The following is a 24,461-nucleotide window of genomic DNA, read 5'->3' on the forward strand; positions in this document are numbered from 1 at the left end:
ACAATGTAAATTACATTATCATTTTACCTGTATTTTAATGTTACATGTAGTACTCTATACTGATAGTCTAGGAAATCTTATTGTAGATCATTGCAGACATTTTTTCTACTTTCTCTACTGTTAGAATAGGAAACAGCACCAACTTAAGGATAAAATTATAGAGTAATTTACCCAGTACCTGAGCAACTGATCATTGAGGGAGTACAGAACTGGCAGCATCTTTGTCAGGATGCTAGGCAACTTTCTGAAAAGCCAAATACTTCAACCATTTTGAGGGGGTTTTGGCATCACACATCAAAAAGGAAAAAGAAAGAGAAAAAAAGAAGGAGGGAAAATTATTTATTTTTAGATATTTTTGAGAATAGCATAGTGTTTAAAAATTGTTAGCCAATCAGAGGAGTGATCGTGTCAACAGATCGTACAAGATACTCTATGAGGGACCTTGAAAATCATTATAAAACTCAAGTTAAGAGAAGGAATCAGTGGAGATACTCAACAGATCTATAGTGATATGATCAAACCAGTGTTTTTTGTTTGAAAAGATGCACTTCTCATCACAGAAGAGAATACTGTACTGAGAATTCAGACAAGAACACAAACAGTTATGTAAATTAATTGGAGATGCTAGATGGAAATAATCACCAAGATTTAGACATGAACCAAATGTGAAGAACTGTTTACAATTAGCTTTCTGTAGAAGAGAAGGGATACACATGTATTGGGAAAATATGAGAGATGCTTAAATGCATCCCTCTCAGCACAGTGCTGAGAATGTTAGAAATATATAGATAGACACTGAATAGTTAAAGCACGTGTAACGAGTTAGATCCCCCTAATTCAAATTAACTAAGCCAAAGCAATCCAACTTAGAAGGACACTCACTGTCTCTTCATTTTCTTTTTATTGTCTAGTTCATTTAATGTAGTAAAATGAGGTACTGTTGAAGAGACATTATGAGCATCTTAGCTTGGAATTCTACTGCTACACCAAGATGTCAAATGCCAGATTGTTCTTTATTCACATGACCTAGTGTTCATCAAGAACCTAAATTTTACCCTCAGGTCTAAAAGAAGCGTAGGAATACAGATGCTCTTGAACTGTCGAGCTTCATGGTATGTAGCATTTTTTCAATATCTGATGAGATCTAGCCAAAGAGCAGTATTTGCCATTGTGCTGTGTCTGTTATTCTGAGAAAGTACCACACAGTAAATACATCAGATAAAGTGAAGTTCCAAGAATAAACCTATATAATAGCATCAAAGCTGAGCATAAATGCTTCTCTTCTCAATATGGAAAGCTGTCATCAGATATAAAGCTTGTTTGTTATGTTGTAGAATTCTTCATTATTTGTTATTGTATTTCAGCTTTAAAGTTATTTAAAAGTGTTATTTCATAAATACAAAATGAAATTAGCCTGCTGTTAAAGGTTATAATACATATTGTCTGCTTTTAATTAATAGGCATATATTATTTACACAATTCAGTAATTTCAGAGAACCTCGTTGTATTGCAACCATTATTGTAAAACATGTCTTCCTTATGTCCAATCTAAATCTCCCCTTGTTTCGTTTGAAACCATCTCCCATTGTCCCGTCACAACAGATCCTACTAAAGAGTCTATTCCCTTTCTTCTTATAGACACTGAAAGGCAGCTCTCAGGTCTCCTGCCCAGAGCCTTCTCTTCTCCAGGCTGAAGAGCCCCAGCTCTCTCAGCCTGTCCTCACAGGGGAGGTGTTCCACCCCTGAGATCATTTTTGTGGCCCTCTTCTGGATGCACATAAGTTACTTACATAGAGATTATGCATCAGACACTCTGAAAGTAATGCTTCCTCTTTATTTCCATGGAAAATTCAACAGATACAAAGAGCACAATAATGCTATTTGATAGAGCAGATTCTCAGCTAAAAAACATTATTTTCAACAGTCACCACCATTACTGTGTATTTTCACCAGCAATGAAAGAAAGCCTGCATACCACACTCTTAGAAATCTACATGGCTGTCCAGAACATGATTTATCTTTCATGTTGCTGACACCACTGCTGAAACACACTACCCACAACCTCACTGTGCTCACATCCACTGTTCAGTCTCCATCGACATCAGTGAATGTCAATGGATGCAATTGTTTCCAAGTGGAAGAATTCAATGCCACTGCTTTGCTTCATACGCACTTCCATGTCAGATGCCATTTGGTCAGACTGCCCTCTGCTGCTATCTGTCAAACTGCAGCAAAATTTAACAGAGTGCTGGTGGGAAGGTTCAGCCTCTACTGCCATACCACCAACATCCTCCTCTGACATTGTAAGCCAATATAATAATATAGGAGGCATTACTTTTGGAGCAGCCCTGTAGGAAATTGTACTACCAGTTGTTCTTGCGCAGGTAGTTCCTACGTGCTTAAATTAGGAATGTTTAAGTTTGGTCTTAGAATACCCTGTGTCTGCCTCTGAGAAAAACTAAAGCTTTGCAGATCGCAGCTGAAGACAGCCTCAGAAGAAATGAGTGGTGATTTGACTTTTACAACTTATTCTTTCTCAGTGAAACTTGTTTAAGCATGCTGGGCATTCATGAAAACCCTCTGCAACTCCTTAAAAAGAATGTGAGGGGTGAGTGAAGGATAATTTTTTCAATCACAATATGTTATAAGTCTACTTCTTTCTCTTTTTTTCCCTTTTACACTGTTCCCTTTTAGTATTTTATCTGGCTTTCTGTCTCCCTGTTTAAGAAATCCATGCTACATGAATATGCATTTGTCCATTTCCAACATCTGTTTGTTACTAATAATGAAGTATATTCAAACTGTAAATGCCAAGACTTCAAAGGATGATTAAAGCATTGGAAATGATTTATGAAATTGTCGCCATTAATAGATACGCAAATTTCTCAGCCAGATTATGGGTCAAACTTACAAGTATTTGTACCAGTGCTCAATTTTTTTTTGTTTTTTTTTTAGACTCTGCTAGTCACAGAGGCAAGGACATTGTATGATTCGTAACTAATCAAAATAATGCCAGTAACACCAAGTATTGTACAATTATGTAAACTGCAAAGCAGTAGAATTTAAAGTTAATGCCTTAATGAAAAGCTTGAGCCACGAATGGCCGTATGAAGTGAGCTTCAAAGGTCCATATATGTGAGTTAAGGGAAACCTTTTAAAATGTTTGTTCTATTTTTCTATCTTTCATTTCCCTTATCAACCTCAAAAATGAGGCAAATATTGTTGAAGCGTTTTCTTTGCCTATCCTGCTTATAGAAACTATAGCAGTATTTTGTGCCATTTGTTGGTTATGCAGCAATCAGAAATGTGTTGTACCCTTTTTTTTTTTTTTAATTTGAGAATCTTTGGTTTCCATTGAGGTATTGATGAAGGCTGGCAGTGCTACTTTTATATGCAACTCGAAGCAGTCACAAGCACCCTTTCTTCGTGAGATAGTACGATGCAAATGTTCAGGGGAGAACATGCATTCATGATATGGGATAATAGGGTTTTAATTATCACAGCATGCTTTTAATTTTTGAGATGTATAAATTCCCTGTACATTATTCTTAGAGACTGAAGTTCAGTAATTTTAAAAATTTGAATTTTCTTAAGTTCTCTGAATTTAGAAGGAAAGCATGCCAAATGTATCCTCTGACTACAGAAATTAGTTACTAGTGTAAAGAGAAACAGAGAAAAGAGGTATTTCATCACATGAATTTTGCCCTTTTAGCCCGACTTAAAGTCATCATCAGTTCATACAATTTTTTCCTCTTTGCTTTGATGATGTATTTCAAATGCAAAAACTACAATGGACCATTTTCATCAGATTCTGACCCACGTGCTTCTGAAGTCATCATCTTTACAGATTACATGTAATATCATATTTTTTTATATTTTCGCTATACCATAAGAATATGTCTTCTTTCTACTCATTTCTTTCTTCTCACACACCATGTCCTGATAACAAAAAGAATGTCTTGATATTTTATAAGAAATTTCCCATGTCTTTAGTCTTAAATATCTTCTAAAGTATCAAACCAAATCCATCTGCAAGTTTACTCTGAACAAATTGCATTATTGAAAAATGTGAAGAGGAATCAAAGTTTCCAGAAGCTGGGAAGAGAGTTAAGATTCATAAAAAGAGAATGGCTTGCATATGAGGCTAAAGATCCTATACAAAGCCAGGAAGAAAATCTGGATATTTTCCAAAATCAAGATTAACGTACATTCAAAATATAAACTTGCATCACACTGTGATGCTAGCATGTTCTTTCCTTTAAACAGCATTGAACAGCTGAGAATCATTCACCTTACTTTAATGAATATTTTTTGAGGGAAAAGGGACAAAGAAAATATTAATTTTTAAGTAGTGTGAGCACAAGAAATTTGATGCCAATCTGTCTTTTTTGCTCGTTGGGTTGTGTTGAGCAAATTCCCAAGACATCCTTCTGAAAATGTATCCTTTGGATTGAAAAGAAAAAAAAAAGAAAAAGAAGGGCAGAAGCACACCCTCTTGAATCCTACTGTTTTAGTTCCTTGCGTTAATCTTCTGGTTTGATTTAGGAATGTGCTGTTTGGTTCCCATGTGCATTGTTGTTGTAGTATTTACTTTGGAAGGAAAAGTGAGTATATGGTTCACGCTTTAACCTTTTCAGGCTTCCCCCTTACCAATTTGAACTGACACCATAGAAATTCTGAAAGGAAAGGCCACAGCCAAAATTAATCATAAACATTAGCCATAAAATATTACTCTTGACCCTATCAAGGGGCAGACCTCTAGGAATAACATCCTGCTCCTTAAGAAAATAACATCCCTCTCCAACTGAGAGGAGCAGACAGTCTCATCTATGCGTGACGGACATGTTGACCTGTGCCTCAGGGAGTAACATCCGATTTCAACTCAGAGGGTAATAAGCACTCTAGGTCTTACATTATAGATGTCCTTCCCCAAGCACAGCCCCATAGATAAGCTCTAGCAGCTTCTACATTCTGCAAAAAACAAGTCCTGCTCAAGGTTGTGCGAAAAGGTTAGATTTTTATGCAAGGCCAAACAGACTAAGGCAGAAACTAGAAAAATTAGAACTGCCATCCCAGCTTCCAGTTTGTTTTGGTCAACAAGAAGCCCTGATGAAAGCCTACAGCCTGTTGCTCCTTTGTAGCACTCCACATGAACAAATTCCGGTTTTAGCTTATTCTTACAAGCACAGTCCACAGAAGCAATTTCCAAAGCTATCAGTCAATGTGCTGTTCAGTAGCAAACTAATCAAAGGCAAGCCTCAGAAATCTGAAAAATCCAGAACCAAAACATGGTGCTCAGTGCTAATTTTATTTACAAAAGAAATAACAGATCAAAGAACAACTTATTTTATTGGAAGTCACAGAAGATGAGACTTAGGTGCTTCAATTAAGCAAGAACTGCAACACTGAATGAAGCATTTTTTAAAGATTATCCAAACAAATCTAGAAATAGAGCAATAAACCATATTGCTTCCCAGGAGAAGTTGGTAGTATTGGCACAGACAGTGGCAGATTTCAGCAGGAAGTTGTTGAACTTACAAGACGTACTGCACATACATTTCTGTTGTTGCATTTTCCCTGAATTCATTCTATTGCAAGGGCAAGAAGTATAGGTAGCACCTATACCCATGCTGCAGAGGACTCTCCTCAGCATAAAAATCCTTTCCACACATCACCTCACCAAGTGATTTTTTTCTTACTTTTTTCAATATATAAGACTCAGATGGAAACTGAGCAACTTGGTGGGACAAGCAAGTTAAGCAGAAAGACAGCTGGAGAGAGAGTCAAGTAATGTTCCTAGATGTTGGAACACTCAATAAAGCAATGTAATTTTCATAGAAAATTAAAGGAAAAATTCCCTGATAACACTTGTTTTTCCCTATATTGGGCAAAAAGTAAGGTTTATCTTACCCACTGATGTTAGATAAAGAACAAACATTGAGCTTTTGCATTTAAATTATTATTGGTAAATGTAAAGCCAATCTGAGATCTCTCTGCCACACTGGCATGCAGATAAACTCCTAGGAAGTGAATATGACAGATTTGATAAAGATGGCAGTGCAATCTGCTCAGTAAAGAACTTAAGGTGAGTAAATATTCCCATAGGAATTGATTTGTATTTGATTTGTTCTTGTGTAGTCTCAACAAATATCAATAAATATTAAACAGATAACAATAGAAAATAGATAATTTAGATAATAAATATCTAACAAATATAAGCTGTATCCTTCCCAGATGTCTTTTATGTGACTACACAATACGTTTTCTCAAACTGAGCATACTCCTACTTTCACAGTAATGCCAATACATCACTCCTGTTATTAATAAGCTATTTATACACATTCTGACAGCAGACTAGACCTCATCTTTAAGATCAGTACCTGATGCACATATTTCTTTCCTCTTGCCCTCTGTTTCTTTCCACCATCCATCACGCTGACTCTTACTTCCTATCCTATCCTGTGAAATAGACACTACCTTCTTTTTTCACAACAGTAAAAACAGATCAAGGTGGCTCCATGTGTTGGTAAAGATAAATGTTGAGACTAAAATCTTTCCTTGTGGGGCTTCCATTAAGTTTCACGGGGTAGTATTTGCACACCTTTCAATTATGATGACAAAGGCTGGTGTTGCAAAAGGTTGTCGGAGTCTTATAACATCTTGCCTCTTTAAGAAAGCACTCCTCTTAATTGAAATCAAATGTCATTTAAACCTCTATGTTCTGTGTGACTTAGTTGTCCAGTCTTTTCTAATGGTACAGATGGTATAGCTTGCCTTAGAGAAGATTGACCAGAGGTGCCATGGACTTAGCAAACAGTACTTCAGTGTACTTGTGATGAATAAAGACAGTAAACTGCATTAAAGACATTTTCATTCCGGGGATGAGACAAAGATGATAAAGAAAAGATGAGAAGATACATCTGAATCTAAGGCAATTCTCCCTGGAGGAGATTTTTCATTTGCCCAGCTTCTCCCTTAGGGTAAGGAAACTGGAAGTCTTTTCACTTGTCAAGGTAATGTGATAAGAAGAGAATATTTATTATTATACATGGCTGTATAGTGTTTTGTTCCTGGTAATGAATGAAAATACTGGGTTCTAAATAAAGGAAGTTCTCTTCTGTTTTATGAAGAATGTTGCTGTGAGAACTAAAATTTGTGATAGAGGAGAGGGGAGGCCCTCGACTTCTGATAACTCTTCTACACTACTAGTTGAAATAAATCTGCCAGTGCATCTGTCCAATCAGTTTGCTGAGCACTGGCACTTTCATCATCAGAAGAAGTCAGAATTTCCTTCAGAGAAAAATTGACTTTTTGAACTTTCAGACTACTGGGCTGAGCAGAATGAAAACAATTGTTTAAAGACATCATGCATGGATCTGAGGGACAGATGGCTCTGAGCTATGCCAGAGAATTACGATAACATATTCGGGCTGCATACCACAACTTCTTTTTTATTTGTTTCCTTTTAATCATTGCTTTTTTCTCTACTGTTTGTTCCCAGTCTCACTTGCTTGTCATCGTTCCTCAGTAATAGTAAATATATAAGACACTCCGCTAGAAACCTGAGAGCACTTACTAAGTAGCCTTACGCTTCTTATTATTATCATATTCACAGAACAATGGCCTCCTTCGGGTCCTGAGGATCCAAACTGAAGGCAAGACCTCCTAGATGTTTGGTTCCTCGAAGGCCATTCTTGAGTCCATTCTTCTAAAACATATTCTGTACACAAAGAATCCTAAATGCTACTTAAAGGTGAAGTTGAAGATCTACATGGAGTACACTCCCAATGCAAGGGAAGGGATTAACTTTTCTTTCAACTCCTGCTGCTTAATGTTGATTTAATATATTGTCTTGACTTCTAATAAGGTTATTGAAAGATAAAAGCATATAAGGAGCTGTGCCACAGATGCAAGTCAGAATTTCATATGCAAAATAAAAAGAGACATTATAATAAAAAGAAAATTGAACGTCGCTTGTATAAAATCTGGCTTTGTTTTGATGCATAAAACAGCAAACACTGTTCCACACTGAGGTTTTCAAGAATGTCTTAAGTATACAATGCTTCTGATGCCACCCCAGTTGCCTATATATAGATCTGTCTTGTGTAAAGAATTTAAAACGCATTAGAATGGAGAAATCAAAGAGACAATAAATTTTAAACCAATCTTATTGTCTGCAGCCTTAAGTGTTATTAAGATCAAAGTGGAGCAAACATCTGGCATTTGCCTTTCTGCAAAAATTAGATCAAATTACCTACCATAGGATTTAGATCCACTTGGTAAGATCTTTCCATTGCACACATAGTTTTCTTTCTCTTTTTTATTTGCTAGATTTAACTTAGCTCCCAAAATTGACCCCCTTTATTCATTTGAAGCCGAAACAAATGAACAACAAAAATGAAAATATGTATTCCTCATGCACATCTGTTTCCTAAGGGACATTCAAGGTACTTCATATCCTAAGGAGAGAGGTTCAGCCAGTCTTCATCGTTGCCATTAAGTAGTCTTTACTGATTACACACAACCCTTTATCCCTCCCCAAAACATAAATTCTTCATGCTTACTGTTGTGTTTTCACTGTTGACTTTATTTTATGATTATAACCCATACAGTACATTATTAAGAAGCCTGGCACACTGGGCCATACTTTTACAAAAATAGAGGATGTATATTTTTCAGACTTTCAGTACCTTTCAATGCCTTTTTTTACAGAGAAAAATACATGTATGCTACATGTATACAGCACAGTTTTTTATTTCCTGGATAGAAGAACATGCCAAGGCAAGGTAAGATTGAGAATATGTATCTTCTTCTAGATATAAAAATGACTGCACCTGATTCTAGTCCTCAACAAATTAATTACAAAATGTAGAAATTCAGTAAAGTTTAACTTGAAAGAAAAACAATATAATGGTCTGCACATTCATTATTAAAATAAATAAATAAATAAATACCAACAGTGCTCTGTAGTGATGCCATGCAATAACTATAAAATTATGATTAATGAATTTTAGCATTGGTATCCCACATGAGCTGTAACTGACATATTAATTCTTTCCAATTCCTTTCTTGCTGGAATCCATATTGGTATTACTAGGCAAAAGGTTAAGATATAGCTTTCAATTATTCTAGAGATGAAGATATTATTTTAACCTTTGTTCGTTTGATCTCGTGTAATATGAATTGGAATATAGCTGTTTCCATAAGGTAATCTTTAAAAAAGAAATGAAAACATGGTAATTCCAAATTTTATTTGCAGAACTTTATTGGGAGTCAGTGTAACTTCCTGATTTGATTCATCCCCATACTATGTGACTTACATCTGTATCACAGCATAGAAAGGTTATTGCTTATCACAACTTAGAAATTTGTTGGTTTTTTTTTTTAATGTGATCCCAAACATTCTTCTTTTATGTCAGTTTATACTTTGATCCTCACATCTTGCCCCTCAGCCATTTGAAAGAGACAGACAATTAATTTTATTGTCAATATTTTTCGAATGTATTGGGAGAGTGAGCAAGTGGTAGTTAACATTTCTGTCCTCCTCGCCCCAGACTATATAAAGCTTGGAGTGGAATTCAGGCAGACAGAAGTCACACATTGTCAAAGGGCACCCTCAAGTCATCAGCTACATTCATGGGCAGGCAGTGCAGACAAGCTTCAGATGCTTTTATGAAGCTTCATTACAAGGTAGCATCAGAAATCTGCAATTCTGGGATTTGTTACCATACCTGTATATAGCTTGTACTTGTGGTTTAAATCTCAGCCAACAAACAAGAAAAAAAGCAAGGTGTCCAAAGCATATTATGGTTAAACTTTTTGATGTCTTAAAGCCGAGGCCTGATGTAGCAGTGATACATTCAATGTTTTGACTGAATTCGTTATACTTTTTACTTTCTGAAATGTTAAACTGTGGAGCTTCCCCCTTTGCAGTCCTTTGGTTAATGCAGCTGCCCAGAGAAGTAAAATCACTCAGAAATTATTTGGAGCCTTCTGCTGATGGTGTTGAGTAACTGCTGTATTTCAGTAATTGGAGGAGTAGTTTCTAAAGAAGGTTATTCTTTGGATTGAATAAGACCCATGCTATTTAAAAAGAGAAGGAGCAGTCTGTCACACTGGGTTAAGCAAAGCAGCATTGCAGGCTCTGGCAGTGACTGGGAGTTTCTCCTTTCAGAAATCTGTTGAAAGTACTGCTCCAGGTCAGGCTTGCACACTGGACAGCACAAAACATCACTCCCCACAGTGGCAGCTCTCTGGTCTATCTTTATTTTTTGCCCAGGAACAAATGAACTACAAGGTTACATTTCTGCATCGCTTTTGCAGACGCAGTGCCCTTTTTCTGGCCAAGCACTACTGCTGACAGGCAGCCAGAAAAGGACCCATCCGAAGCATGCTGCACCCACCATGGCCATGTGTTGCTCAGATGTCTCACGTATGCCCAGTCTGGCTTGTGCTTGATGCCTCCATCTGATCACATATGTGCAAATCTATTGCACAGCACATGGGTTACAGAGCACATGCACAAATCCAGAACAGGGATCTTGCCTGCCTCACTGGAAGGAGAGCAAGAAATAGTCTTATTTCTATCTGTTTCTGTGAAAGCTGAGGGAGGTGCATGGATTCCCTCTCTCCCTCTCATCTTCTTTTGATTAGTGTAGTATCTATAACGCATGCAGGACTTCACAGTGGACATATCTTCAGTTTAAAGTTGGTATGTAGGCCAAATGTAAATTATAATGACGGCCTGAGCTTGTTAGCATATAAATAATAAGGCCATAGTACTAGAAAGTATTAGAAAGGTAAGTCCAGGAGGTTGTTCTCTCTGTTTTAAATCTTCATATGAACATATATTTGCACATCTCTTCATGGAAATTTATTATATCTGACTACATCCATATCTCAGACCAGAAAAAGTCAATTGCTTTTTACAAATAACAAGCAGTATTTTCCTTTCAGTAAATTTTAGAAGAACAAGAGAATAAATGAATGGACAGAAATAAAGAAAGAGTAAAGCTAAAGCCTTTAAGTTGCGCTAAGAAGCAGTATGCCACAGAGTAGTAAGTTCCATTATTTCACAAGGGCTGCTCATGAAGTAAAACTGTGCAGAACATTACCATCACCTGCCCTTCATGGATGGATGCTGGCCAGCTCACCTCTTGGTCACCTGGGTGTGCTACAGGAAGCCACTACGTGCTGACTACTTGTGGGACTGTATCTGTGTCATTGCTGCTCCTTGGAAGGAAAGAGAATAGATCTGTGGGACTGTGGTCCCAACCTGAGCAGCTTCCACTACAAAGGCAGAGAACATTAGGGGCAGTGAAAGTGAACGACAGATCCTCCTATACTCCTGTATAATTCTCTGTCCATGTCAAGGGCTTGCTGAGAGCTCTGCATTGCAAAGATATTCCCTACTCTTTCTCGTTTTGTTTTGTTTTATGTGGAAGTGCTCTGATGAATAGACACAAAGCTGAGGTAACATATGAGGCTAGCATGTCGAGTCCAGCTCCACCTCTATAACCATTCAAGTTTGATTTATATTTTGAACTGTCACTATATGGTTTACAAGGGGAAAAGTGTGAGTAAAGATTGAGATTTTCCTTCTATAAATTGTGCAAGGGTAAGGGGGAAGTGACAGATCTCATTTAAAGACTTTTTGAAGTAGTTATGTTGAATGATGGTGCCATTGCCTGTCTCTGTGCCTCATTGTCAGAATCTAAGCCCTTTTATAATTAAGAGAAGCCACAGAAGTCAGAGTAAAGTACAACAGATCCAGAAAGAGCTGGAAACTTAAGGAAGAAATAAAAAAAAAAATAAAAACAACAATAGACATGGACTGGAGAAGATATTTTATTTATTTGTTACTAGTAGTTAAAATGACGTACAAAATGCTGGGAAGAAAAATTCCAATTCCATTCAGTTACAAAATAATTAAAACTTCATTTTAAACCAAGTTTTGCTTTGTGAGACCGAGCATGACAATACTGCAGCCTTAGGTTATATGGTCCATTGTTTTTAGAATAAAGCAGACATTTAAATACATATTGTGGTTGATATTAAATATCTGGTATAATTGTAAGTTAGCAGAACTTTCTTACTCTCAGGCAATAACTAGCAATTCATAAAAGTTCTTTGTATAAAATTTACATAGTTATAGGGGGATCTGCCTCCAGGGGAGCTCCGTTGTGAGCTGTGCACAGGCTGTTTGGAACATTAGAATTTGTAACATTTTTATCAGTTGCCCTTCAGAACACTGAAGTCAGTAATGTCTAAAGCCATGCTTCACGTTAGGGACACAGCAGCCTAGGATAAAATCTCACTGCTGTTAAAGAGAACGGGTGTTTTACTATCGACTTCAAATGAAGAAATAATTTCATTCTTAAGGTGTGCCCATTTATTGAACAGAAACACTACAGAGTATAAAACTTTCAGCAAAGGCTGAGGTTGGCCCTGTTACCTGCAAACCAACTCAAAAAATTAATTTAAAGGAGAACAACCCCTGCCTATTATCAGTGAAAGAGGATTTGTATTAATAATAACATTAAATATCCATATCTTTCTAACTATTCACATTCCACACAGTGGAAATCTACCTCCTGTAATGCCAGATTTTAAAATTGGATTTTAAAATCCACGAAGAAATGTGTCATACCTGCGGAGTGAGAGTGCACCAAGTGAAATGCATTTTAAGAATATGAACCAATGAGCTGCGATCTCTTAATCTGATAAACATAGATCTCATAGCAGTGGATTTCAGAGGAAAAATATATGAATTGCGGAGATGCAGGATATTGCCAGTAATTGCATGAGACATTGAGTTACATCTGTGGCTTTTAATGTAACGACTGCACATCCTATGCATCTGTGGCATGCCACCCTATGGTTTACCCTGTGGACATGTTACTTAAGAGCAGAATTGTCTCTCTCAGAGCTTGATGGACAGAAATCCTGTCAAAATAATCACCCTGTGGCTGAGAGAGAGGCTTTTAGTGTGAGAAAGTACAGCTACGCTGACTGTGGGGAGAGAAGTCTTGCTGCTGATGGGGAAAGTGTGTCCTGGGCTACTGAAGCCCCACCACACTGTTAACTTGAGCCTAGAACCAAGCCTTTTTGAAGGTGCAAAATGGGGTCTTTTTGTTGGCATGTCGGTGGAGGTAGGGAGGTCTGCAGGATCTGCAGCACCACAGGGACTTCAGCGCCTGAACAGGTGTCCTGCCAAGCCAGTGCCCTATGCCTGTCTCAGCAACCACTTCGAGGTGCAGCTGGACAGGCTGTAGCTCTCCAGCCAGCCCCAGGGCTTTGGGACCACCTTGCTGGAATGACTTCTCCTATGAGACTCTCCGCACTCTTGCCAAAAGCTACCCCCCGCATCCAGCTTGTGCTCCTAATCCTGAAGGAGGGAAGACAGGCTGATCTCCCAGGTGACACTCATTGAGCTGCTGGAGTAGTGTCCCCTTTCATGCGTTTTTTCCCCCTCAGTGAGAAGGGAAATGCGTTAGCCCTTAATTTTCAGGAAATTCTCTTTACTTAGTCCAAATCCTGCTTAAATGCAAGTCTGTGGTAAAAGATATAAAAAGAGGATTATTGCTGGCAAAGTTCTGCATCTCTTTTTCAACAAACTGCATGCCTGTGGCAAAGCTAAAATAACAATAACAATGCAATGTTTACTAGTCATGAATGTCGTGTCTTTTGTCTCTTGTGTGGTTATTGCATTTGCAGTCACATGATGCTTGTTTTAATTTTTTCTTTGCTCTTTATGTACTAAATTACTGCCATTCTGTACTTGATCTTGCTTAGCAAGATTTTTGTGCTGCGGTATGTACGTTTCTATGTATGTGTGTGAAAAACAGGAAAGAGTTCAGATAGGCACAATGGAGTCTGTAGACTCATTGTATGTACGTATAGATACCAATGAATAAAAGATACTGCATATACATATATATGTAATATGAGGAATAACTGCTATCAGAAATACAAGACAACAGATGGATCTAGTGGCACAGAAATGGGTTTGATTGATGTAGAGAGACATTAGAATTCAAAAGTATATTTATAGCCTCGTATATAGTTTCTCTTTAATTTACGTAATATATGACTAGGTATATAAATTAAAGCAAAACGTAAACAGAAGACAATATCTCTTCCTCTGTGTCTTCCTATTTAAGTATCTTTCCTTTTCCCATACCCTTTCGTGCTCCCCCTGTCTACTTACTTTAGCCTTTTGCATTCTAACTTGCTGTGGTTCTGTTTTCCATCCACCTATGCTGACTTTTCAGCACTCCCACTTCCCCATTGTTCTCCAAAAGCAGCCTTTGTATTACAGTTATATTTCTGAAGAAGGATGTTACAAACTCTTGATAAAGCTGCTATTATCAGTGATGCTTTTGCTATGGCATAACTGCGTTTTTCCTACTTCATATTTAATAGATTCATGCTTTCAGATATATTGTCCTCTCACATTGATGTTTCTCATAATACAGTAAAAGCAAATAGCATGGCAAGTGAACATTAGCAAAAGCCACAGCTCCACTTTTCCTGTAAGTGACAAAAATGTGAATATACGCTAGGAAACCTAATTCATCACTGTGGGTAAGTAGATTTTTAATATTTCCTACCCTTTTCTTTTTTTTTTTTCTTTTTTTTCAGAGTGACCATTCATATATTTGCTTGTATACACCCTTTTTCTCTCTTACACACATGTGCCTGTTCTTCCCTTACATCCATTGTGTTCTTTTTGTTTGGCTAGCTGTTGTTTTTCAGGTAATTCACTGGGTTCCTTTCAGTTTCGCCCAGCCTCAAAGCTTTGCTAGTTCATGCCACTCACTCACATTGGCAATGATTGCGGACAGTCAGAGTGCAATCAGTACAACGCACTTCTAGGCTTAGTCCAAGTCAATAGATATACACCGACACTCCTTCACGCGGGTGATTCTTTTCTTCTTCCTAGGGGGCTGAAGCTCGGGGCAGTTGAGGGTAACAGTCATGGTGGTAAACTTCTTGGGCTTGCAGAATGAACAAGACTGGAAAGAGCCTTCCTCTTTGCGGACATGCCTGGGGATGTAGAATGAATTGCATTGGCCATAGCAGAACCTGTTGATAATGGTGCGACTGTTGCAGCCCTCTTCATGGATAGTTTGTTTGAGGGGCTGAGTTTTGCACCAATCCCGTTTCAGGTATTTGCGCTCAGTGATGTGCAGTGCCTCCTGGCTGGACTCCAGCACCTCCTCAGCAGGCATTGAAGTGCCTTTTCCTCTTTCTCGATGCCTGGAGCCCGACTGCTGCTGTGTCTGCATCTGCTCTGAATCATTGGGCTGATCCTTGTCAGGAGGAGGGATAGCACCTTGAGATCCACGATTCCTCTTTCTGCCTTCTGCTGTCGGTAGCAGAAATCCCATCAGAAGAAACACAGCACCAATGGCATACAGTGTGCGGACCATCCTATAGAGAGGAAGTTGAGGAAATAAAGCACAGTTGTGGATTTCAGATATCAACAGGAATCAGGTATGCAGTAAATTTTCAGCTCCATAAAAGAAATGTGAGTGCGTGCATGAATGCACACTTATAAAAGATGAGCTCCTTGCTTTCACCAGCTGGAAAGCAGTTTCCAAATTACCAAGTGATAAAAGCTTTCCTATATTGTGATTGAAAGTCAGACACTAAAATAAATCTATACAGAATTTCACTTAGTATTGCATGCAACTTTTTCCAGCTCCTTTCTTCATGCACCCTACTAAACAGTTCTCATTCCCTTCCCATAGCTTTTTGACACCAGGAGTGATCCTCCTGATTTACACAAGTGGAAGGAATGATTTTATGCCTTGCTAGGATTTATGACATAGTTATCGGCAGTACCAGAGGACATCCATTCTACATCTTCCTTTGTCAGACTCAGAAGCTCTGTACAACTCCTTGCATATGTACATCCAAAGTGTGCAGGCTGTATCTACCTGTTATCTGAATACAGCATTCCAAGCTCTGCCACGCTGCACCTCTGAACTGATCCACTGAGTCCAAATGTAATGAAACAAGTGCACAAGATAGGCAACTAATATAAATTGATATTTAGATACAAATTAAAAGAGATGCATCTGTAATTTCAAATTACACCTTCTCACATTACTCTGAATTTTTGGTAAATATTACACATAAGCAGTCATAAATCTCCCTCTTTTATTCATTACATCCATCATGATAGCAAAAGGACATATGAGGACAGTAGAATTTCATATGACATTAAGAACCATGAGATAACAGTATGATAAAAGCATGTTGATTGTGCACAAAAAAAAGAAAAAAAGAAGAAGAACTTCAAGAAGTGCAAAAAGTAGAGATAATCAAGTTCCTTAAAACTGCATTCATACTCCAAACCTAATTACCAGCCTATATATCTTCCTTAGTCTTTACGACCCAGGTATCTTCCATCAACTCTATTGCTTCCAAGCTCTTTGGGCTGCTGGGTCAACTCAAGACCCAAAAGCTAGAAAGTGACCTGCCATGCTCCTTTCTCTTCCTGAAATACCACAGTCTTCGTGTTGTTTGTGAAAGCAAGCAAGACAGACTGGAGAGGGAGGATCTCGGGAGACTTTCACTGTGGGGAGCTTGGAAGATGGCCACCAGAAACTGGAAGCTCAGGCATTAAAAAGGGGAAGAATTGTGAATAAAAAAAATGAGGAAGTCAGTGTCCTCTACCTTTTTTGAAGTGCTGTGGTCATATCCTTCATTTAACCTATTTTATCAGTAAAGGTGAATCACTGTTTGAACTGAAAATTCCTGCTTGTCCTACTGCCCAGCCAATGTATGTGAAACTAAGGCCCATATCCTTGGTAGGCAGATAGATGGTGAAGTGCCAACCCTGGAAGGGCCCCCTGGAGATTCAGCGGAAGCTCAGGGTATTGTGTCATCTGCTGCACAAGACGTCTGTTAGAGTTACTAGGTCTTTCCAGTCACACAGAAAGAGTAAGTTTTGGTTGATGAGGTTCAGAAAGTATTTCTCACCAGTGACTGGAAAAGGAATTGTTGGAGTGGAAAAGTGTCACAGGAGGTTCCTGTAGGGATTTGCTCGTGCTAACGTTTTATGTGTTTGTCTACAGACTGTTAACATACTGGAGCTTATGACGCACATGATAAATGTCTGCATTCATTTTATTCATTTAGATTTATTTACCAGTAGCCATTCATTTTGTTCATTTCGGCTTAGTAGCAGTATCTCTTATGTTTGGAAGAAGCCTCAGGCTTCAAGAGAGGGCTGTAAGCATTACACTTCTCCTGACTCTAGCAGGCATTTTGGAAGGGCTGCTCTAAATATCTAAGCGCAATATTGCACAGAACATGCTATTTTAATAACATTAAGGCTCTGACACGAAACAAAAAACGGGAATTCAAACTGAAGACTAATGAAGTGTAATTTCAAGTGTCAGCTTGGACTTCATATTTGCTGTTTTTTTCCCATTTCTTTTACCACCTCAATGTTATTTAAGCATGTTTCTTTTCAGTCTCCACATTCCGCCAATATAATATTTTTTAAAATACAGTTATAAAATACCACTTATTTCCTCAAGTGACCAGAATGACTCCTTCCAAAACTATTCTTATTTCTCTGGTGACTGTATACCCACACTGTATTTAGACAGTATGCATGTTATTTACTCAACGTGGTGCCAGAACCTTAGAAGAAGAAAAAAATCATTGCACACAACCAAAAATAAATTGCTAGTTTCTAAGCAGTGCCAGGAAACTTCAGGTGTTTGTTTAGTTTCCCATAACTGAGTGCTTGTTTCACCACTACGCATATTCCCGTACTACTTTTGTTCCTATAACAGATCATCTCCACGCTGTTCCACCATTTTTCCACAAAAGTGCAATTGATGGCATAGTCATGTAAGGTCTAGTCATGTGAAAACGAGTGATTTGGGGATGGTGATTTGGGGAAAATCTGATGGTAACGTCTACTATTTTAAGATATGTATCCCAGATTGATGCATCGTTAAGTAGTATGTGCTTCACCCTTAGGAAACACAAGTATGTTTTCCAATATAACTGTAAAACAGGAAGAAATAGAATTTTTCACTGACTTGGTGTCATGGTTTATAACCATGACACTTGGTTTATAACCGTAAAGGGAGAAACTATACTCAAAGAAGAAACTGTGATTCGAGTAAAAGTTAACAACTCAGCAGCACCTTTTGCTATGGTTCAATTTTATATATTCCAAAATATACATCTGAAAGTAAAAATAATCCAATCCAAATATTTAGGACTAGATACAATTGAAATACAGACCCTCCAAAGAGACTGTGTTAACTTCATGATCCCCAATGGCAGTTTAAGTAGGAACTTCCTATCATAGTAGCTTATTACATATTTACTTAAAAACTTCTGATTTTTTTTTTTTTTTTTTTTTTTTTTTTGTGGGGGGGAGCAGGCGGGGGAGAAGAAGAAAAGCAAAATACAAAGGAAAATAAGGTATTATGCCTCAGTAATGAAAGTAGCCTGCAATCTGCACTCTCTCCGATCCCAGACCTCATAAGAGAAGACAACACCTCTGCTTATGTTAGGAACAAGAATGATTCATCCAATCTGCAATCCCCAAATTAGTGTTTGTGAACTTAGTGTTTGAGCTTCCTCAAAAGCTTTCTTTATTACTAAAAAAAAAAAAAAAAAAAAAAAAAAAAAAACCACAATCAACCCACAAACAGCACAAGTAGCTCAATCCATGTTACCATGCCCAAGGTTTTACCCAAAGGAAGTCTTTGGGTAAAACATCCAGAAGTAGATGGTTTGGGAATTTTTTATTTATTTATTTATTTATTTATTGCCTTGCCACAGCCATAATTCTGAATGTGTCATAGCTCTGAAGCCTGGTAAGAGCTGTGAAGAATCAGGCTGCAAAAGCACATAAATGCTAAATTTCTGCAGAACTTTCTGTGCTTAATATGGGCTGTTGTAGAAGCAGCAGTGTGATCAGAAATCCTTCTGAGAACTCAGCTGAGAATTCTTTGAATAAATAGATGACCACAAACAAAACACTTCATTTGCGTCCCACTTACTTCATTCAGATCCAGTGAGAGATCTGATATCATTAATATTTAAAGTAAGTAACAAAATACTTCAGAAATCTTTCCATATTTCCCTACTGAGTTTTCTTCCTCATCATCATCTGCAAGCACTCAGTCCTGTAGCCAACAGCAGTTTTATTGCTAACTTCAAACGGGAGCAGAATTGGACCCAACCATTCAAATCCCCTCACACAGGGATTATCTGGAACTAGGATCCAATCATTTGATGGCAGATGAGGATGCCTGCAGATTGATACCTGCAGCCATTCACAGAGGAGTGTAAACTGTTTCAGGTTTACTGCTCAATACATTAAGCAGTCATTTTTTAGCTTATACATTTTCTACTTCCAAAAGTCAGTATTTAAAGAGCACTTTCCTATGAGTTCCCAGGCAGAGCCACAAAGCAACCCCTGAAATGCTGTGCACACAGCGACACATTTACAAGCGCTGGGTGGAATCCCAGCTCCACTGAAATGCGCAAATTCTCACAGCTTTCTGCAGGCCCAGCATTTCATCTGCAAGCCATATTCACTGGGAAAATATTCTGATGAGCCACGGGTTCATGTGCTTGACAGAAAGCATGAAAAATAATCTGCTGAAGACCTAGAAAAATAAATGTGCATGGTGGGCTTCAAATAGCAGCCAAGCAAAGAGGCAAAACACAACACTGGCTATTGAGAAAACCAAAGTGGTTATGTCCCAGTGGATCAGAATGATTTTCTGCCTGGTTTATTACATATGAATTACAGAAATAGTCTTATGTAATGTTTTCATAGTTATAGATCTGTATTTTTAAATATACAAGAAGGCAAAACAACAGCAGTTCCCATAGACCCATTTTAATTTTTTTTTTTTTCCCCTCAGACCAAGATGGCAAAGCTAATATGGCTCTTCGGTAGAGTTTAGGTACATTTACATTTCCTTCACGTGAGTCACAGAGTTTCCTTTTTCGAGCCGTTTAATTCGTGTGGGCAGCACCACGAGGAACAAAAAAAAAAAAAAAAAAAAAAAAAAAAAAGTCAAAAACGGAGAAACCTCCTCTAGAGAGGTATCTCTCTGCAAGGGCCGCAAGCAGCAGCACACGGCGTGTGCACGGAGTTACCAACGCACGTCGGGGCGGCCCCGCAGCTGCCAGCCGCACTACAAGAGCGCAGTCGCTCCGGAAACTTTTGCTCACCGGGCCCTGGGAACAGTGCTGTGCAACGACACTAAGAAACGTCTCGGAAAACGCCACGCATTTCTACACAACCTCACCAGGAGAACAGCAAGCGCTTTAGCACAGCTTAGGACTGAACCCCCAGGAGGAGAAACAGAGCACGGCCGTGCGCGCTGTCAGAGACCCGAGGGAGCTCCGTACCCCGTCCCGAGCGGAGACTTCAGCGCAGGCCTGGCGCCAGCCGCCTCCTGCGGAGCCTTCCCCCGCTCCGCAGCCCCAGGGAGGAACATCGGGCAGCGCACCGGCAGCTAACGAGATGCAACGGCCCCCAGGAGCGGGGTGCAGGATATGCAGGGCCGCGCACTTTGCCAGCCCGCCGTCGCGGCGCTCCCGTCGGATCAGGGAGGCCGTCTGACCCGCAGAGCGGTGGCGGCACCGGCAGAGACCTCTCCGCGGGCGCCGGCCACCGCGCAGCCTCGTCCCCGGATCCCGAGAGGTCGCAGCGAAACGGCCGGGTGGCTCGTTCGCCCCGTCCACGCCGGCAGAGCTCACGTCCCGCTCGGCAAGGACTGCCCCGACGGGACGAGGCCTCTCAGTAACGGGGAGCGCTGCTGCAGAAGGACGGCCGGAGCTATTGGGGCTGCGGAGCAAAGCCGGCGGAGAGCAAAGTGGCGCTGCGTACGGCGGAGATACCGCCGCTCCTCCCGCCCGAGGATACGCGTAGTCGCCCGCGAGCGCGCAACTTGGCCTCCGCCTGCTCTGCGCGGCCCCGACGTCTCACGCCACCTGCCCGGGAGGGGACGCGGAGCGGGGTTGCTCGGAGGAACGGGATGGGATGGAACGGGCCAGGGCGGGCAACGGCGAGGCCGGCACCTGGATCTGCCCTCGACCCGCTCCGCGCAGAGGCCGGGCCGGGATTTCGCCGTGAGTCGGGTGGGCGCCTCATCCAATTTGTTGGGAGTGATGCTGTAGGCGGAGATGAGAAGCTTTTGCAATCCCCGCGCCTGTCAGGGGAGAGAGATGTCACAGCGCCCCGATCCCCGGCGGAAAAGCTAGTGACAGCCTTATGGCTCTGACAGGCGAGCCGGTGGCACCTCCGCACGCCCAACAGCACGGCCATGCACCGACGAACGACTCCTCCTCTTGCCCGCACCCCGGAGGTAGGAGAAAGGCATTACAGTTTTGCCTCCCGCACAGACTGGCCAAGCGGGACCCATTTGTGCTCCCGCTGCGTATGCGCAGCTCGGCCCGGCCCGGCTCACCTGCGTGGCGGCTCCTCGGGAGCCCGGCTTGGCGGAGGCTCCTCGGCGGGGCGCAGCGGGGCTGAATGCTGCGGGTCACTCGGCGGAGTGGGAGGCGTGGGAGCCCGCAGCCACCCAGCAGTCCATAGAGGGCGAGGCTGGGATCCTGCCTACAAATTGCAGCAGCGCCGAGCTGTCTCCCATTTAAATGTCTCCCAGCTGAGGTCTCCGCTCCAAGCCCCTCCAGATCATTGGACAAGCGCCTCCGCCCCCTTTAACACTTCCATAAACTTCCACTAGGGAAAGCTCTCGGGCGTGCAGATAAACACTCTACTTTCCTCTCTTAAGAGAATCGCTGCTAAAGGTCACCACCCCAAGGAATTTTATCTGGAACATACAGAAAAATCACATTTTCCATCCTCGTTAAAGTATGACATTTAAGAAGAGCTCCCCCGGCCCCGCCTGCTCCCCTCCCGTTCCCGCTGCCCAGGGCCACGGTCTCGCAGGGCAGAGCCCGCACTCGGCCGGCTCCGGCAGGAGGGAGGCAGCGGCCTTCCTGGCCCCACTGCCACCCGCTGAGGTGTGAGGTTTGCTTCTAAAAGTGTAACAAATAAACAAACGAAAGAAAAAAGGTGGAGGGAATGCTGCATTCGTAGCTCTTCTATCACTGAAAGCCTTTTTTTTTTTTCTTTTTCTTTTTTCTTTTTTTTTCCAACTGCCTACAACAGGCAGGACACCTCGGGTGGGCGTTTTCCCCTCCCGCTGGTCTCTCGGAGGGCAGTGGGCACCTCGGACATCCCACGAGGTTGTCATCCTGGAGTCGCTCTCCTGTCGGGGCCGGGAGCTCCTCCCGGCTTGAGGTCCCGCTGCCCACTGCCGCCCTGCTATGGCTCCCCTTGCCCACTGGCGTCTCACTGCAGGTCTTGCTGCAGCCGTCTGCTGTTGTGTCCCTGTTTTCTGACGTGAACCTGAACGACGAGGCATCTCGGTGGCCTCACCTCAGGGCTGAAGAGAGGTGCAGCTCTAGCAAAAGGATTTGTATCATCCCCACTTCTGCAGATGGGGAGGACATATTGAAATTAAACTAAAAGGATCTGCTGCTTTAAGGATGCCAAGCCCAGGCAGGATGCCAGGTGCTGATTGTTCAGAGCTCTTAGCACCAGCTGGCTCCTTATTAGGGCTGCATTTAGTGCCAGCTACAAAGGTGAGTGCTCAGCATGCTGGCAAATTATTACCCTTTGTTTTGCATATGCATGTATTTGGTGATAACCTGGTAAGAAAGAATTTCTCTGTTCCTTGATCAACAGTGCATAGAAGTGCTGTAGAGGATGCAGCCGTGCTATGGTTGATGGCAGCATGAGAGCGAAAATGTGCTGGTGTGTGGGGGCACTGCAGTTCAAATACAATGGAGAGGGAAAGGACTACTGGCAGAGAATCACAGTAAGTGACATCTAGATGGATGGAAAGAGAGGCCTAGGGAATTTTTAGGATTTTTTGTTATTTTGCTCCAAAAAAGCGCTATTAGACTTCATGGATGTTTTTAATTAGCTGGGGTCCTTCTTTCTGAATCCGGAGAGAGAGTCACGATTCCCACCTCTCAGTGTGCTCGCAGCCTTTATGTGCTTCTCCTTTGTGAAGCATAGTGGTGGTACTGCTGTGAGGGGCAGGGGGCCTTGATCCCCCATGTTCTGTGTCTCTGAATAACCTTAGGGCTAGGCTGGGCCCTAGAGCCACACTGGGGCTGCTGCTGGTGGACCATGAAGGCAAATGGCTGTAGCCATACCTGCTTCCATCAGGTGAATGAAGGTAGAGGTACAAAACAGATGGCAGAAAGGAAGAATCACTTATGCCTATGTTTATTTCTTTGTGGTTGAGGTAGGGAGAAGCTTTTATTTTGTTCATTGTGTTTTTAGCAAGAGGTATCCAGATCATCTCTAGCTTAGAAATTTGTATCCCTTCTGCTGCAGAGTTCTGTAGAACAGTGCTCCCAGTCTGAATGGAGCTTTGCTGTCAGACCCTGAGCAGAGATAAGGTTCTCTTCGAGGTAGTGGGTATGCCTGGCATTGTGCTGAGGCCCAGCAGTGCTGTCAGCTGTAGCCATTCTGCACTGAGTGGTTAGTATAGGGAAGTCCTGTGGGGATATGTAAGTTTTCTGTGGCAGAGTTTGGGGCTGAAGAGAAGCAATGCCATGGTGTTATGGCAGCACGTACTGCCAGCCTGGCTGGATCCAGCTTCCTGCTCACTGATGGCTTTTTTTTGTTGTTGTTGGTTTGTTTTGTTTGTTTCATTTCCTTTCCCATTTCTTGCTGGTATTTAGCGTGTGAGTTGTTCTTTGTTTTAGTAGAACAGTAACAATTGTTTTAAGCTTAAAAGAAGTGCTGTACTTAATTCTTGCATAGAAGAATGTTATTGGGCTGAGCTCCTGTCTGCTACCACTGCCTCTGAGCTCTGCTCAGTGCCTCCTCCCTGCCAGGGCAGTTGGCGTCTCATTAAAAGCCTTTGCAGAGGAGCCAGGGCCTGACAGGGGCCAGATCCTCCTCTTGAGCGCATCGGAATTACTTATAATAACTTCAGGGAGATTTCACGAGTTTTGTCAGTGGAGGAGCTGGCCCTAGTGCACCCCAAATCCCAACACAGTTGGGCACATCCCTCCAGGTCAGAGAAGGCAGGAGAATGAGCACCTCACCTGGGCTCTGGACAACTCTGCTGCAGGGAATGGAATGTGATGTGCAGGGCCATATGTCTGGCACTCAGTTAAGAGGAAGAGCTAAAAGTGTGCATGAAACTTAGCTACTGATGACAAACTCACTGATGTTTTCTATATTTTTTTATATGGCAGCAGCATGAGAAATGTCTGCTCTGGCAGTAACATTCAAGAACAGTAATTCCAAGCCAATCTACTTTTGAAGCAGAAAATAGGAATGTATGCATCCATATCCCTTCATGTTTTGCTAATATGAAGGTAGCGATGTCCCCCTACGCTTTTTGCTCTTTAAAATTAGAGAGGTGCTT

General features: G+C 41.1%; 1 protein-coding gene across 1 annotated transcript; it reads right to left on the reverse strand.

Moving 5' to 3' along the window:
* Window positions 1-11,834: 11,834 nt before the first annotated feature.
* Window positions 11,835-21,645, reverse strand: GREM1 (gremlin 1, DAN family BMP antagonist). The gene is made up of 2 exons (XM_052695484.1): window positions 21,471-21,645; window positions 11,835-15,435 (listed from the first exon to the last, which is right to left on the reverse strand). The coding sequence occupies exon 2, from the start codon at window positions 15,432-15,434 to the stop codon at window positions 14,880-14,882; it is 555 nt and encodes a 184-aa protein (XP_052551444.1). The 5' UTR covers window position 15,435; window positions 21,471-21,645; the 3' UTR covers window positions 11,835-14,879.
* Between the last annotated feature and the right edge of the window lie 2,816 nt (window positions 21,646-24,461).

Source organism: Tympanuchus pallidicinctus, unplaced genomic scaffold (genome assembly GCF_026119805.1).
Source record: "Tympanuchus pallidicinctus isolate F22 unplaced genomic scaffold, pur_lepc_1.0 scaffold3, whole genome shotgun sequence".
NCBI classification, from domain to species: domain Eukaryota; kingdom Metazoa; phylum Chordata; class Aves; order Galliformes; family Phasianidae; genus Tympanuchus; species Tympanuchus pallidicinctus.

Coding starts and splice junctions, on each gene's coding strand:
- GREM1 (XM_052695484.1), bottom strand. CDS start 15,434: ATGGTCCGCACACTGTATGCCATTGGTGCTGTGTTTCTTCTGATGGGA.